General features: G+C 48.8%; 1 protein-coding gene across 6 annotated transcripts in view; it reads right to left on the reverse strand.

Moving 5' to 3' along the window:
- Positions 1–1,541: 1,541 nt before the first annotated feature.
- CTPS1 (CTP synthase 1) overlaps positions 1,542–16,364 on the reverse strand; it is a 29,146-nt gene continuing 14,323 nt past the window's right edge. For 3 of the 6 annotated variants that reach the window (XM_081492404.1, XM_081492405.1, XM_081492401.1), the window contains 11 exons: positions 14,959–15,091; positions 12,122–12,210; positions 10,883–10,977; positions 10,147–10,209; positions 7,856–7,899; positions 6,601–6,697; positions 5,400–5,455; positions 5,205–5,301; positions 4,433–4,577; positions 3,750–3,836; positions 1,542–2,432 (listed from right to left, as the gene is read on the reverse strand). In XM_081492404.1, coding sequence (XP_081348530.1) covers positions 3,752–3,836; positions 4,433–4,577; positions 5,205–5,301; positions 5,400–5,455; positions 6,601–6,697; positions 7,856–7,899; positions 10,147–10,209; positions 10,883–10,977; positions 12,122–12,210; positions 14,959–15,091 — 904 coding nt within the window. In that variant the 3' untranslated portion in view covers positions 1,542–2,432; positions 3,750–3,751. Of the gene's footprint in view, positions 2,433–3,744; positions 3,837–4,432; positions 4,578–5,204; positions 5,302–5,399; positions 5,456–6,600; positions 6,698–7,855; positions 7,900–10,146; positions 10,210–10,882; positions 10,978–12,121; positions 12,211–14,958; positions 15,092–16,364 lie in introns of all 6 variants that reach the window. The other 3 variants (XM_081492402.1, XM_081492403.1, XM_081492400.1) reach the window with 1 other exon arrangement.

Genomic DNA, 16,364 nt, shown 5'->3' on the forward strand with positions numbered 1-16,364 from the left:
TTAGGGCAAATCTACAGGACAACAGACAGGGCAGCCGGTGCCCTGATTCTCTCCAGCACCTGCACAGGAAGGAGACGTCTGACTTCTACTTCATGCACCCTCCAGCCACCAGAGAGGATTCCTGCTCTGGCTGTTTCCCCTGCCATCTCCACCAGCAGAGATGGGGACTCTGCAAAGCCAATGTCTGATCATGCCATGCTTGGATTCAAAGTCCTCCAAGAGCTCCCCATCTCATCAAGAGCAAAGCACCACAGCCCTCAGGGTGCTCCACAAAGGCAGACCCTGCCCAGATCACCACGGATGAAGAGGACAGGGAGTGGGGACAGGGACTTGGCCCAGCTCCCTCCCCAAGGAGAAGTCCTGGGCACTGGGCTGCCCACGCCGGCTGTGAAGGCAACCCTCCTGTGCAGTCTCCACTACAGCCTTCGTACCATCCTGTCTGCACAGCCAGGGTGAAAGGCTAGTGGGGCTTGGCAGGCCCCGGAAAGTCATTCTAGGGGTCCTTTTTGTAGGTTATGTAAGCAGCCAGCACTTAACTGGTCAGCAGAGGCCCACTCAAAGCAGAGGGGGGGCACAGCTGACCCCGCGAGGTTTTGCAAACTGCCCACCAACCATGTCCTTACTGTTGTAGGGAGCTGCTATCACCAAGAGGCATCAGAGCCTTCAGTTTGGGGACCAGCTTTTATAAAAATGACTGAAGACTGATGGGGACCACCAGATGGGAGACGAGGTCAGAATTCACCCAGTCAGCCACATTCAGAGTTCCCAAACCAGTATGGAATCCTCTGTAAGTGAAGAGGCCATGAGACTCGCTGACAGACAGAGGCAGCTGGGTTGGCCTGGGTCAGAGGGCAGTGCTCTCACACAGGCTTCTAGGCCCCAGCCATGATGGTGGCCTTGGACTAGTGAGTGGAAGACAAGAGGGAGCCTGCTTCCTTCCTGGGTCTCCCTGATGGGAGGAACCAGGCCAGATGGTGAGAAACATTTTTCTCCTAACCCCCAACTTCTCAAATGTCAACAAGCAAAGGCTACTGACCACTGATGAGCAGCCCAGCCTGAGCCCTGGGCCACGCCCTCAGACACACTGCAGAGGAGCCAGCTCACAAGCAAGTGTGCTCGGCAGCCAGGGGGCGGGCGGGTGGTCCCAGCGTCACCAGCGTGCCACGAGGAGCACGGATTCAGCATCTCGAATTTCACTCTGGAGGAGAATCCAAAGGATGATGACCTATACTCAGAAGGCCAGGGCAGATGAGGCAGGCAGGCTGCTTCTGGTCTACACCCAGCAGAGGGACTGGCCTCCTTCATAAATACTTGAATCTCTATATGCTGGGAACCTAAATTTGAAGGCTTTTGGGGAAATTCTGGTTCCTATTAGGCTCCTCTCTTAGTTTTTAAACAAAACTATCAGATCCCCCACTGCAGGCTGCTCCCTGGGAGGAGAGCCTGGCACTGAGAGAGTTCAGGGGGCACACGCAGGCCAGCACTGTGCTCCAACAGCTCCCATCTGGCTGTGACATGAACAGCATGACAGACAAGGTGTGTCTCTTGCTCTGCATTATTTATTTAAGTTAAGAGTATACACCGAGTCCAGCCAGGATATAACAGGCACACAGCTCCGCCTGTCGTTACACCACATTAAGAAAATAGCTTTTCATATTGCATTCCAACCAGAGTAACACCATTCTGGATGGAGACAGTCGCCTTGAGCAAAGCTGTCTACATAAGAGAGGGGTTTAGGGGGAGTGTCCCGAAAAGATCCTTTGTTCTTTGTTAAGTGACCCCTTGATGCAAGGAGTGATTCCGGAGGGGACTCGAGGCCAGAGGACAGGGATTCAACGTACTCAGACTTCAGGGAGACACAGAGTTCTTGCCGTCTCGTGTGATGCCAAACTGACTGTCCTGAGCAAATCCCAGCCGTGGTCGCCACAGACAGTCCCCAGTGCAGGGCCAAGCCGATGCTCTGTCTCTGGTTTCCCTCTTCTTCGTGGCAAGGGGTGCCCTTGGGTTCTGGCACCGGGTCGTGAGCACAGCTGGATTCGCCCTCCGCGCCCACTAGGCAGCATGGCACACCTCTTATAACAGCCTCCGGGGAAGGAACAGCTGCACGCGCGAAGCCACAGTGACACGGGGTGGCCGCACGAGCTCCATGACCGCGGGCTCCCCCGGAGCCCAGCCCTCACCCGCTCCACCCTGACGTCCTGCCTCTCATCCGAGGCTGGAGGACCAGAGAGGAGAGAGCGGGACATCCAGCAGCACACCGTGCGGGGGCCGGTACACACGGCAGGACATCAAGTCACAGAGTCTCCCCGGATCCCTTCCCCCATAATAAAATAATCTTAATAAAAACATAACTTAAAGGAACTGTCAAAAGCTGAGTGTAAAATCAAAGCTGTAAACCCTTGAAGTCCAAAGGCTCTCTTCAAGAATCATCCCTGTTAAAAAAAAAAAAAATTGAGCAATTAATTATAGGATGCATGTTAAAATAGAAAAGTGAGGATGTGTAGTCAGCTGCTGTGGCAAACTGCCTGGTTTTCATTGAGGACCACTATTAGGAGCCTAACTTGAATCATAAGAAGCTAAATTTCGGATTCCTATGGAATCACGTGGACTCCACCCCTGCCCCAACACAAGCAGTCTTTTCCATGGCACCAGTCGCCTCATGGTGCCATTCACAGGGGCTCTCCACTTGGGGAGGCAGTTAGAAACTCCATGTAACTGACCAAGTGTCTGCCCCTGACCGTTACAAAGGTTCCTTTCTCTCCAGGGCTGTTACTTAGACTATCAGATTGCCTACAGCAAACTATCTGGTGAAGATTAATGAATACATGGGTGCTAAATGCTCACCTGGCAGAGAACTACCAACTACCCCCCTCCCGATTCGGACCTCCTCCTCACACCTGCCCACGTGGCTACAGTCATCACAGGCCAAGCGGCTGCTCAACACGACCATGTGCCCATGAGACCACACCTGCCAGTGGAGAGGTACCCTGGTGAGGAAGGCAAGGTGTGCACGATTCAGGGAGGCCACCTTCCTGTGCCTGAGGCAGGACCTCAGCTTCCCTGTGGTGGGACCCCCCCGCACACCCCTGGTTCTCCTTTAGACCCCCCCAAACACCTGGCTCACACCCCAGCCCCCTTCTGAGCAGGTATTTCTGCTGACCATTCACTCAGCTTCATGGGATTTTATACAATTCTTGGCAGCCACTCACAGCTACTGCACTTTATAAACTTTCAAACTGGTCACAAAAGACAAACATTCCAAGTTTGTTCAATAACTGCTGTGATTTTAATGGATTTCCAGAATAAGCAATCAACACAAAAGTGTTGTATGTTTTGGTTTTAAAGCACTTCCTGGTGAAAACTTGAGGGTCTGCAGAAGTGACACCATGTTGTCACGCCTGTCACCTCCTTCAAGATCTCCCAAGTTTATGGCTACATGTAATAACATGGCTCTAAGAATCCAGTTCCCCCAGATTAGGTCAGATTGGCACCTGAATGCAGCAATCAGCAAGACGACAATTGCCCCATGCCCGGTGTCGCCCCCACTGGAGTACCCAGAACAGGGTGGGTAGATGTACTCTAACTGGGGGGGGGCAGGGTCCTCACCCATTTGATCCCCACAACGACCTGACCACTTACATCCTCTGGCAGATACAACCTTTCAACACTAAACTTTCATGATGCTCTTACAATTCTGGTGTCAACCACCATTCAAAACAAAACAAGCTTCAAAGTATCACTTACGTTACCATCAGTCATGATTTATTGAAGGAAACTTCAGTTCAGTGATTTCAGAGTCAGGGGAGCTGCTTCCACTTCTGTCACTGTAGGTGTCCCTGTAGAATTCAGATGGTTTATTCATCGGCTCCCACCAAACACTCGCTTTACTTCCCTGATTCTGCAGCCACCACAGCACCCACGAGGGATGCTTGTCTGCTCACAGCACAAATCACAGACTGTTATATATTTAACAGAAAGCTGCAGAGGGATTTTCTTCTTGTTATGAAAGATATACATTCACTTTATATCTCAGTCATGATGGTTAGGGACCCACCAAGACAGGGTTGTTCCCAACAAACACAGCAGTGGTGCACGAAACCCCCCCGTGCTGTAGCTGAGGCACCCCCCACACACACACCTCCCCGTGAAAAAACATAGTTCCCCACGGGCCACAGGGCCCGAGATGGGATCCTGGAGCCCAGGCGCTGCAGAGGGGGGACGTGGCCACCATGCCGGGGGCCAAGGCCAGGGGCGGCACAGAAGCAGCCTGAGAAAACCCCAGGGGAGGAGAGGATGCTTGTGTGTCAGCGTGAGAAGCAGGGTCCCAGCAAGGCTCCCCAGTCCTGTGGCTTTGCTCATCACCAATGGTGTGGGGATGGCTCTCTGTAAGGAGTCAGTGACCTCCCAAGGGACTAGGGGAGCATGACCTCACCTGGGCGAGAGCCTGCAGCCTTTCTGGAGGTAATGCGGGAGCCTCCCCACGGAGGCCAGGAGGAGACCAAAGTACGGTGGGGAAGGCTTGATAGGTCTGGACAGAAACTCAGGGTGATACTGCACTCCGACAAAAAAGGGATGATCTGAAACAGAAGTGCAGAAGAGCCAGCTTCACCATGCGTCCGCATAACATGTGGAAGATGGAAACAAATCTTGCATGATCCACGTTTCTGCAGACCCTAAAATGATGTGAAAACAACTCATCTGGAGCCTGGGTAGAGGCAATCACCAAGCACGGGAGATGTGATGCCCTCGCCTGCAGACGAAGGTCACCCCTCCTCTCCAGGTTCTGACACCCCGATCCTCACCCCCACACCCCACCTCCCTGACTTGAACAGGATTGAGTCCTGCAGGTCATGTGAGATTACACTTAGGTACCAAGTCCGAGCTCTCATTCTGGAGAATGAGGACCTGAAGCCAGAGGTCAAGTGGCTACCTACGGAAGGCCTTGCTGTTCCCCGGGAACAAGAGTGGCATTTGCCAACAGGTGGATTCCCAGAGCCAAGTGAGACCCCCAAACCACAGTGACTCAAATTATGCTGTCCCCCAGGGCTCTAGAACCTTGTGCCCAAGAGCCCACCCCTCCCCTCCCCAGGCAGCACGGCTGCCTGATCTGGTGACGTCAAGGGCAACAATTTATATTACTGTGTTTTCCCCACATGCCAAGAAAACCTAAGTTTCCCGCTGAACACAACCACCCAAGCAAGCACCTTCCAACTCCACAATTTCCATTCTCTCTCCTTCAACATCTTGGCCAACAAACTTCAAGCCTTGCTCCTCCAAACACTTTTTCAAGACTGGATTCACCTGTGAAGCACAAAGAACAGTTTTGCTGGGCTCTCAGCTGTGTTTCCAGAGTAACAGAAAGGAGAAGATGTCAAAGCTCACAAAGCTCACATCCTCACCTCAAACCTGTGGCGGTGCCTCTCTTCCAGGTAATCTGGATCTCCATAGAGTTTCCCTGGGAAAAAACCCACGTGACATGAAGGACCCTGATTTCACAAAGGTGTCTATTCACACCACATCCTGCCGCCCAGGTTGCCTATTCTCATCTACACGGCCAGGCCCTTTGAAGGTTACTTCTGTGACTTTGCTGCCAATCCCCACTGCCTGCTCTAGCAGCACAATTCAGATGAATTCTTGGGCTTTTGATTCTCTGCAACCAAGAAAAACTAACAGAAACGGACTTTCACCCTCACATGTGACTACAGAGGCACCAGGGTTAAGTCAGAGCCACTAAGGTTACCCAGCGCCTGCTGTTCCCCGGGAACAAGAGTGGCATTTGCCAACAGATGGATTCCCAGAGCCAAGTGAGACCCCCAAACCACAGGATCTTAGAGCCAGAGGACTGGATGACCACCTACTCAAGTGACTCAAATTATGCTGCCTCCAAACCCCAGACAGATGTACAGGTGCTCTGCCAACAATGGCAGAGTTTTCCCAGTGGAAGAAAAAGAAAATCCAATCCAGTAATTCTTAAATATCTTAAATTTCCCCTAAATCTTTAGCATATGTTGGTTATTGCTGTTGTTTGTCACTAAGTCATATTTGACTATTTGCAACCCCACGTAGGCAGCCAGGCTCCTCTGTCCATGGGATTTCCCAGGCAAGAATACTGGAGTGGGTTGCCATTTCCTTCTCCAAGGGATCTTCTCGACCCAGGGACTGAACCCACGTCTCTTGCACTGGCAGGCAGATCCTTTACCAATGAGCCACCAGGGAAGCTCACGTTATGTTAGTACGTCTAGAATAAAATCTATTTAGGTTGAACCAGGTGAAACTGCCATTTCTGTAAGACAAGTGCTCAACATCAGCAGTTTTATCCGCTTTGACCTAATAAGACAGGGAAGTAAGACTGCCATGAATTTCCCCTAAGCGACTCATTCTGGTGAGTGGTCCACGGCCAAAGTTCCCCCAGATCCCCAGCTGCACTGCCTGTGACCTACGAGCATGGTGCTAACTTTGGCTATTACAGTGCACCCTAAGGAGTGTCACTGGGAAAGAAGTAAAGAACTTCCAGAGTAAGAACAAAGCTGTAAATGCTGGCCTGGCTGTAGCAACAGGACGTGCGTCCTGCAGGCTGGGCCAGAGGGAGGCCGCTCTTACTCATGACGGAGTTCTTGGTCTGGAACAGAGTTCTCCTCTTGCCCAGCCGCATGGTTCCGCCCATCTGGCCAGGGTTGTGTTCCGGCATGTCTATGACCTGGAGATGTTCCAAAAACAAACACCTGCTACCAAACCCTGCCTCAGTTAGGAGACAGACCGCCTGCACTGAGCGAAGAGAGCCTGCGAGGAGGTCCAGCCTTTCCTTAGAAGCGATGCTTGTCAGAGGAAAATGTCTCCTGATGACCATTCTTAAACCTTTTCCGGGTGAGTGTTTCACCCTTCAGCCTGTCCTCCTGAGCTGCAGGACCAGACATTGCTGCCCCCTGCCCTAGCCATTCCTGCCCTGGTACTTTGGATCCCAAGGGCCTGTTCTAATAAAGACTGACACAGTAGCGTGGATACAAGACCAGATATGTTATCACATGTCTCTTCCACTAGACTGACAGCTGCTCGAAGGAAAGGGATGCTCTTATAGGGCTGGCCAGGAACCAGGAGGAGCTTGGCGAACGTCTGCAGGATGAGAGGACCTTTTCTGGGCTCCCCCACCTCCCCGAGGTTCCACGTCTCAAAACCTTTGCTCTTTTCTCCCTGAGGTCTGATTATTAGCAAAGTTCAATTTCAGGTCAACAAACACATACTAATGCTGTTTTAAGTACCCTGAGGTCAAGAGTCTTGTCCATCCTGTTTATCACAACATCCTCGGTATCAACAGGCCGGTCACGCCTGGGCTGGGGATTCAGTGATGAATGAAGGCACTGTCTGCCCCCCAAGAGCCACATTCCTCTGATGGGAGATTTAACACGAGGAATGCCGGCCTCCTGGGGCTTGGGCCCACGTCAAACAACCAGTCCTAAGTGCCAGCAGTTCTTTACTAAGACGGCCATCTCCCAGGGTTGCTGGGGATTATTAAGTGATACAAAGAAGTGAGCAAGTGCCTGGTACGTAATAAATGCCCACATAAGTGTTTCGGGTCAATATTGTTCTAGAGCTTTTCTGGGAATTACTTAATCAGGAACCCCTACCCCCACCCCCAGTTGGCGGGAGTGGCACCTGTCTTAAAAACTTCCTGTGGCTAACTGGGAAGAGTAGTGAGAAACCACGTGACGTTCTTCCTTCCTGGCTGGGACATCTGAAAGCCCAGGTCCCCAGGGTTCTCCAGAATGAACCCAGTGGTCTCATCTCCTGTCTCCAGCTCTCAATCACGCTCATAACATCCCTTCCACACCCTTCCAGATGCTCCAGACACAGGACTTACCACGGGATGATTGGTGTTGGGGTCAAACTCTGTAGAATTGGCATCTGAAAAACCAAAATACTTTTGTTACAAAAATAGTTACAACCAAACGGATTAAACAGTTTCATTCCTAAGCTCTAAGTCACCAATTCCCTCCTCAGTTTAGTTATTCAGTGAAGAGAACCAAAACCAGGGATAACGTTTTCAAGATATAAGGGCACTCAACAGACAAAGGTGAATTGTTTCTCATTATATCTGTAGCTCTCTGGGAAGTCAAACTGTACAAAATGGCAAAATCAAATCAATGGCATAACCTGATAATCTTTATTTAGTACATCCTTTTGATGGCTCTTAGACTGTCTCTATTTTTCCACCTTTTGTTTCAGACTGTATCTCTCTCCCAGAATCTCTCCTTGATGTGCAAATACTGTTTCTTCTACATTTCTTTCATTCTCAGCATCTTACACATTGCACTACCCAACTGCCCAACTCAAGAGCTAAATCAAAAATTAACTGATTTCAAAACCCAAATATCCTTTCTACCCTTTACTGAATTTACCATCTGACTATAAGGGAAAGCACTGAAGACTAAAATAGAAAGAACTCAGTCCCCGGCACTGTCTGTCTGCTTGCTCTTTCTGTGCATCATGTGAGGTTTCATCCCCCTCCGGGGCCTAACCTGGGACCAGGTCTCAGATGCAGGGAAGCTCATCTCCAGGTCACCCACCCACCTGGGGACCCCAGTGGGTGCAACAGCAGGAGGTGATGGCTGTGCAGGGGTTCAGGGCGCCCGAGGGCCACCTCAAGTGGCAGGTGGTAGGACAGAGCTCAGAAGGCAGCACCAGAGCCGAGCTGCCTACAGAACCGAGCTGCTGCCTCCTCAGGGTTCCTGTGAAAAACTGTGACATGACCTAACAGTGAGCTGGCCGCTGGGAACCCTTCATATTTGGTGAAGCCAGGCTGTGTTCTATTCCTCAGGTCACTTTGCTGATTCTGCTTAGAACATATAAGGGTCTGGTGGCCGCAGTGGGGTCGCCGTGCCCCAGGATTCACACCACGCGTGGTCCCCCCCCTTCAACAATGGCTCAGCCATGGGACACTTGATAAGGGCCTACACAGCGGGCTTGTCATTTCAGGAGCTGGGTGGTCACCACGCCCTGAGAAGGCTCGGCTGAACTGGTGGACGATGAGACTGTCCCTCTGCCTCTGCTGGGCAGAGTTGAAAGTAGGGCAGGCTGAGTTCAGACACACCACACACTGAGCAGAAAACCACACACTGAGTCCACTCAAACCACAGAACACTGAGAAAGAGGAAACCACTGCTGGAAGCCACTGAGCTCCTGGTGGTCTGGAAGCAGCAATACAGACAGTGAGCCAACATTAGGGAGTGTTTCCTATTGTCAGGCACTGTGCTGGGACCACTTACAGGTATTATTTCATTCAGCTTCTACAACCAAGTGAAGCAGGTTACCACTACTACCTCCATTTCACAGAAGAGACAGAGGTTCAGAAAGGCTAAGTAATTTGCCTAAGGTCACCCACAGTGATAAAGGGACTTCCCTGGTAACCCAGCGGTTAAGACTCCACACTCCCAGTGCAGGGGGCCCGGGTTTGATCCCTGGTCAGGGAACTAGATCCCACACACCACAACTAAAGATCCCGCTTGCGGCAACAAAGACCCGGAGGACGTGCGTGAGTGCTCAGTGGTGTCCAACTCTTTTGCAACCCCATGGACTGTAGCCACCCCCCGGCTCCTCTGTCCATGGGATTTTCCAGGCAAAAATACTGGAGTGGGTTGCCATTTCCTCCTCCAAGGGATCTTCCTGATCCAGGGATCGAATCTGCATCTCCCGCATTGGCAGGTGGGTTCTTTACCGCTGAGTCACCTGGGAATTCCCTAAGACCTGGAGCAGCCAAATAAATTAAAAAAAAAAAAAAGGTCAAAATTTGAGGCCAGGTCTAATCAACTCCAGAGCCCAAATTCATAATATTTGCACAGGCTCACACTGGCCAGAGTTAGTTTCCTTGCCGTGCACTAATTCAGGGTCCACAACCATGGCGACAGGAGTGTGGGCATCTCCAGAGAAAGGTGCAAGAGCAGAGGCGGGCGGCTCACCATGCTCCCTCCTCCAGTGGCTAGTGGTTCCCCTGGAGGAAGGCAGAGTGTTTTCTGTTGATAGATTCAGCAGTTTCCCTTCACTGTGGCTACGAGATACTGGGAAACCAAGCCTGGCCTCCATGGCTCCCCACCACCCAAAAGGCACCAGGAACTTTCCAGTGAGAATTTAACACATTTTTAAGTAGACACTTACCTTGCCATCCCAGCACATTTCTTGAAAATTCAACCACTGCCAACTGCATTCCTAAGCACACGCCTTGCAGGTGGAGGGAAAGCAAATGAAACTCCATTGAAAAGGGAGTCCCCACATTTCCAACCCGCCTACGTGGACTCTATCCTGACTGTTCACAGAATTCCAATGATAAACTCTCATAATTTTCTGCTATAAACATGCAACCCCCTGCTATGTTTTATCTGTAACAGATTTCAAACATGGGGTTTAAGTGTATATGAAGATTTCAGGTTTTAGAGTCATGTGATCTTAGAAATAAATAATATCCTCTTCAGTACTTTAAAATTCAAGTTTTCTTATCCTCTCTCATTAAGTTCCCACTTAAAATGGATCATGCTGAATATGACTGAAATTTACAGCACCAGGGAGCATCCAAAATCACTCTGCCCAATTAGACAGCTGGTGTTCCAAACAAGGATATAAAACCCAGTCTCACATGTCCTGCCAAACAGCTGGTTTCAGTAAATGGACAAGATTTCCTAATTGCTATTTCATTCTCTCAGAAGTCCATGACAACTACATGGAGCTCATGTTTAAAATGTTCATTTTAAAGAGGAGTTTAAATTTCTCAAAAACAGAACCCAAAGGCTTCTACTTGAGCTGCTATCTGGAGAGACAGCATTTATGTTTGATTTTGATGATCTCTGTTTATTTACAGGCTCACGGGGCACTTTTTCTTGTCTTTCCTACTCCTTACCCAAAAAAGGCTTCTTCTGTTTCCGAGCCCAGGAGATGGCTTGGATTTTTCCTTCAGTCCCTCGGACACCAAATCCTCCTGGAACCAGCACGCCGCTGTGCAAGAGAGCACACCACAGGCAGCCCCTTTCCACCACGTCCAGCTCCCAGAAACCACCCAACGAGTCACTTCCAAGACACTGACGCCTCGAAGTCACTCTGGCTCTGAGGACTGTGATTTCAATCCTGCCCATGACTTGTATAGAAACGCTATGGACTTGGAAAATGCACACAAAAACATCCACTCTCCTTCTTAGTAACATCAAGAAAATGCTTATAACCAGGAAAAAAAAAAAAAAGATGGCATACGTAACTGTCATACCACTACTGCATAATATTTGTCCCCGGCAGGGATTCTTCCCTAAGTTTGCAATTTTTTTTTTTTTTTACCCCTTGGCTCCCCCAAGTAGGAAGGGGGCCTTTCCTGGTCAGTCAGTGCCACATTAACCATAGCTGTATGGCTCTGTAACATTCAACTTGTCTAGCGAACCAGAAATTCTTCCTGATTTTTTTACTGTTATATTAGATAATAGCTGCCAAAAAAAAAAAATTTATGAAATTCTACTGATGGGTCTTCATCAAATGGTCTGAATGAAAAACCTTTTATTAGCCTCTTCCCGAGAATCCCCTGGTGGTCTAGTGGTTAGGATTTAGCACTTCCACTGCTATGGCCTGGGTTCAACCCTTGGCTGGGGAACTGAGCTCTCGTAAGACTTGAGGCACCAGAGGGGATTTTTTTTTTTTTTTAATTAAAAAAAGTCTCATCTAAAGATGCATACGGCATACAGCATCAATGAAACTAGAACTAGTTTTCTTCGTATTAATTAAACTGATAAGCTGTGGAACTTCCTTGGTGGTCCAGTGGTTAAGACGTCACCTTCCAAGGCAGGGGGTACAGGTTTGATCCCTGGTCAGGGAGCCAAGATCCCCACATGCCTTGTGCCCAAAACACCAAAACAGAAAAACAGCCATATTGTAACAGATTCCACGAACACTTTAAAATGGTCCACATCAAAAATATCTTTAAAAAAAACTGATAAGCTATATTTTTGTGAGGCTTCAGTCCTCCAGGGTGTAGCCCTTTCAATCCTTAAAAGACATTTAAACAATCAGATTATCTACCACCACAAGAGAGCACAGTACTGCATTCATTAAGATACACCTCAAACCCCTGAAAGCAAAGGTAGAGAGTTCTGCTTACTGAGCGCTACAGAGCTTCTGCCAGGCCTCGTGGTAGCGTACTGGCTCTTCCTGCAAGGTGCTGGGCTCCAGGTCCGTGGAATCTATGTACTGGGAGCAGTCAGAGTGGAGAGAAGAGAAGCAGGCTTGTGACTCCTGAGCACGTTCTCTCCTGATCTCTAAACAATATTACCAGCACTCCATCTTTCTTAATTTTAAAATAAAGTTCAAAAACAACCTTCATATATTTATACTAATCTTTTAAAGATAAACTTTAGCATCATTCTTATATTTTAGACTATGAGTTTCCTTCTCAAATCATTAAGCTTTGGCTCTCCATCTATACTCGGTCCACTGGTGCAGACCCTGAAGTGTCCCCTCTGTTCAAGACATCTCCCCCAGTCCGTCTCCCCTCCTAGGTGGCTTCTCATTCTCGATTGTGCTGAAATATAACTTACATACAATGAAACACAAGCATTTTTAAGTGTGTACTTGCATGAGTTTTGTCCTATGCAAAGGAGTGACCCCTCCCTTGATCAAGATCTAGAAAGTTCCCCCACGGTCCTCTGCCCCCCTGCAAAAAACGTCCTTCCTGCCTCCTGCTCCAGATAATCCTGGCTCTGTTTTCTGTCGCCACTGGTTCTGCCTCCTCTAGAACTTCAGACAAATGAAACTATGAACTGGGTAGCCTTCTGTTTCTGAGATTCATCACGGTGTGGTGTATCACCACGGACTTTATTCCTTTCTACTACTGGGTACTTTTCTATTGCAGGAATACACCACACAATAATGATTAGCCACTGACTCGTCCTGGACATTTGGGCTGTTCCCAGATTTCAGCTGTTATGACTAACTGGCTCGTTTGTATAAAAATACATTGTTTTGGTGGACATGTTTTCACTTCTCTTGAGTAACTATCTAAGAGTGGGATGGCTGGGTCACACAGAAGGCGTATGTTTACCTTCATGTGAAACCACCAGACTCTCTTCTCAAGCAACTGCACCAGTTTACACTCCCACATCCTCACCGACACGCTTAGCCACTTAGGTGGGTGCGTGTTGGTACCTCACTGAGACTTAATTTGCATTTATCTCCCTGACAACTAAAGGCGTTGAGCATCTTTTCATGTATATCACATGTATCTTCTATGCAAGTGTCTGTTCAAATCTTCTGCCCACTTTTTTATTACATTGCTTATCTTCCTACTCCTTCCTGCCCAATACCCTGCGGTGACTTCCCTGAACCTGGGGGCAAAATTCAGAAGTGGCCCAGTTGATACATTTCATGACCAGGCCCTTGCCAGCCTCTCTCCAGACACCCTCCAATTCACACTTCTCCCATACACTGAGCTCCCAACCATTCCGCACCTCCAAGTCCTTGGATAAATGCTATCTGCTCTTGGGAATTCCCTTCCCTGTGGCCTTATCTATCTTCCCAGACCTGCCCACAGGCCCCTCCTCACACATCTACCAAGGCAGGATCTCCCCTCTTCTGCATGCTCCCTTCATACCTGAGATACCCTACTGACTCAGACACCCTTCTCGGCCTCCACTATCTAACACATGATTGGCACGGGCTACCTCCAAGGGGATAAAATGAGTGAATGACTGAAAAAACTAGTGAAAAAATAAGTCAAGGCAAGGTAAGGAGATCACACAATTCTTAAAGCACATAGAACAGCTCCTCCTCTAGGAACCTGCTCACCAGCTCAAAGCAATTTCATTTTCATCCTGAGAAACCCGTGGAAAGTAGGAGGCCAACCCCAGTGCCAAGGGCGAGGTCAGCTGCCCAGAGCTGTCAGCTCTGTGCCTAGTCAACCCCTCAGCACTGAGCTCCAACTCCTCTTCTGATTTCCCACCCCTCCAGAAAAGCTCTATGTGGGAGATGCTTTGCTGGGGGAAAAATGTATAAAGGGACAAGTGGAAAGTTTTCAGGAAGAGCTGACCCATATAGTACTTCCTTTACCCTAGACACAGGTCCAAGCACTTCACATGAACTCACTCAATTCTTATAAAAAGAACTGTGTGACAAAGGCACCATCACTAATCAAAGTGATGGGGAAAGATGAGGAAACCAGGACTTCCCTGGTGGTCCAGTGGTTAAGAATTCACGTTGCCATTCAGGGGACGCAGGTTCGATCCCTGGTTGGAGAACTAACATCCCACGTGCCTCAAAGTAACTAAGCCTGCACACCCCAAATAGAAAGTTTGTGCACCATAAGGAGGATCCTGCATGATGCAACTAAGACTCAATGCAGCCAAATAAATAAAAAATAAATATTTTTAAAAATTAAAAAAAAATAATAAAGATGGCGAAACTGAGGCTCAAAGAGAGCTAAGTAACCTGCCCAGGGTCACACAGACTCTGTGGTGTTGCCGCTAGGCTCTGGAAGCCCTGCCCTGAACCTTGACAGTCCGCCACCTCCAGCAGATGGGCAGGGGCTATGCCCTGACATGCCAGCAGCTCAGCTTCTGCCCAGTTTGTCCCAGAGAATGCAGCGAGCACTGTTCACCAGGCACTGCCCGTGTTCCAGGCACCAGCTGGGTGAGTGGAGACAAGTTACTGAGAAACCTCCTGGCTCCACGGGGTGAACACTGGACAGGTGCCAGCAACTATGCCACATGCTTGGCCACTAGGATTCCTCACCGCTGGAGTCACCTGACATTCAGATCCAAGTGTCCACTCTCTCGGCTTCTACTCTGACCACATCTCCCCATATTTCCTAAAAATGCTCTACTGTTCTCTCCCAACCAGGAGTCAGCCACAGATCTTTTTGATTTCTAAAAAGAAACTCTGAGCTCCAAAAATACAAAGCAGGTGTCCATGCCACACCACACTACACCTGTGTCCCCCGCTCACCTTGATTTCTAGTTTGTGGTTGATGGCCAGTGCAGAATGCTCCAGAGCTTTAATGACAGAAGCATACGAGTCTGAGAACTTGGTGTATTTTCCCACGAGAGCAATAGAGCAGGTCTCCAGCAAGCGATCATATCTATCACACAAAGGTCAAGAAACATCAAGTTACTCAGGACATACATATCCCCATGAGATGAAAATCACTATTTAAAGGGGAAAAAAAAAAAACAAGTCTGAGAAAAATATGACAGGAGCGACTACTGTCTGAGTTCTATGTACAGAACAGTAAAGACAAAGCAAGTTTCAGATCAACATGGCAGGCTTTGTAAAGAAAGTAGGATTTTGGAACCCGCTACCAAGAGATGGCTTCAAAATCTACTCCAAATTTTTTTAATGAAAAAATTAACAAACACAGACAATTCACAAGAGTTAATGTGATGAAGGGAACAGTCCAATTATGGGCATCCACACAATAGTCCATACTCATTAAAAATTTGTCATTATAAAGTATAATCAGTAACCCAAAAAAGCTTATAATATTTTATGAAAGATCATAAAACTGTGTGCTATTTTTGTGGCCACATAATGATATACAAGCAAATGCACACAGACTGAAAGGGAAAATGTCAAAATGAAAATGAGGATGGCTGAGCATGGCATGTGTGCTCCCTCTTCAAATGCTGATTAGTGCCGTCTGGGTGACTCTGCAGCTACAGCAGCACACACCCAGGGCTCAGAGGCGCTGGGCCAAAGTCTGTAACGTGCTGTGTAAGCATCTCAGAGTGAGGGGGTAAACAGGGAGGGCCAGTTCTCAAACTGATGAGCTGTGACAGCAGTAAGAAGAGCCTGGAAAGAACCTTCAGCCCAGAGTGACCCACAGCTGGGGGCAGGGGAGGTGCTTAAAATAATGTTTCAACCCCCTGCCTTCCTGTTTTTAGTTTGATTCAGATCTTGAGCAGCTTCACGCAACTGTATTTATTTTTGATGACAGATGCCCAGCTAAAGCTTTTCTTCTGTCTGGTAATCTCACTGGCAGCTGAATGATTTGAAAAATCCCTCTCCTCCGACTTGGAAAATAAGAATCCAAATTCAGTGACAAAAAGAAACGAAGAAAGAAAAGATTGGACATCCTTGCTGATCCTTTTGTGGTGTGGGGTGGGCACGTTCCCTAACATAGCTCGGGTACCTGGGAGCACCCAGGAGTGCTCCAGCCACGTCCAGCCATCCGTGTGGGCCTCAAGTACCAGCGCTAGCCCACCAACACAAGGAGGCCTGTTTGCATGGGAGACAAGGGGGACAGCTGTGTCATCTGTGACCTGAGCCAGCTGTATCAGGACTTCCTCACCCATGATGCAGCTACATGAGGACTGGCTAAGATCCTTTCTTCATACCCCTTACCATGAAGGCCT

The sequence above is a fragment of the Giraffa tippelskirchi genome, chromosome 5 (assembly GCF_054371585.1).
Source record: "Giraffa tippelskirchi isolate mGirTip1 chromosome 5, T2T-mGirTip1v1.2.pri, whole genome shotgun sequence".
In the NCBI taxonomy this organism is placed as follows: domain Eukaryota; kingdom Metazoa; phylum Chordata; class Mammalia; order Artiodactyla; family Giraffidae; genus Giraffa; species Giraffa tippelskirchi.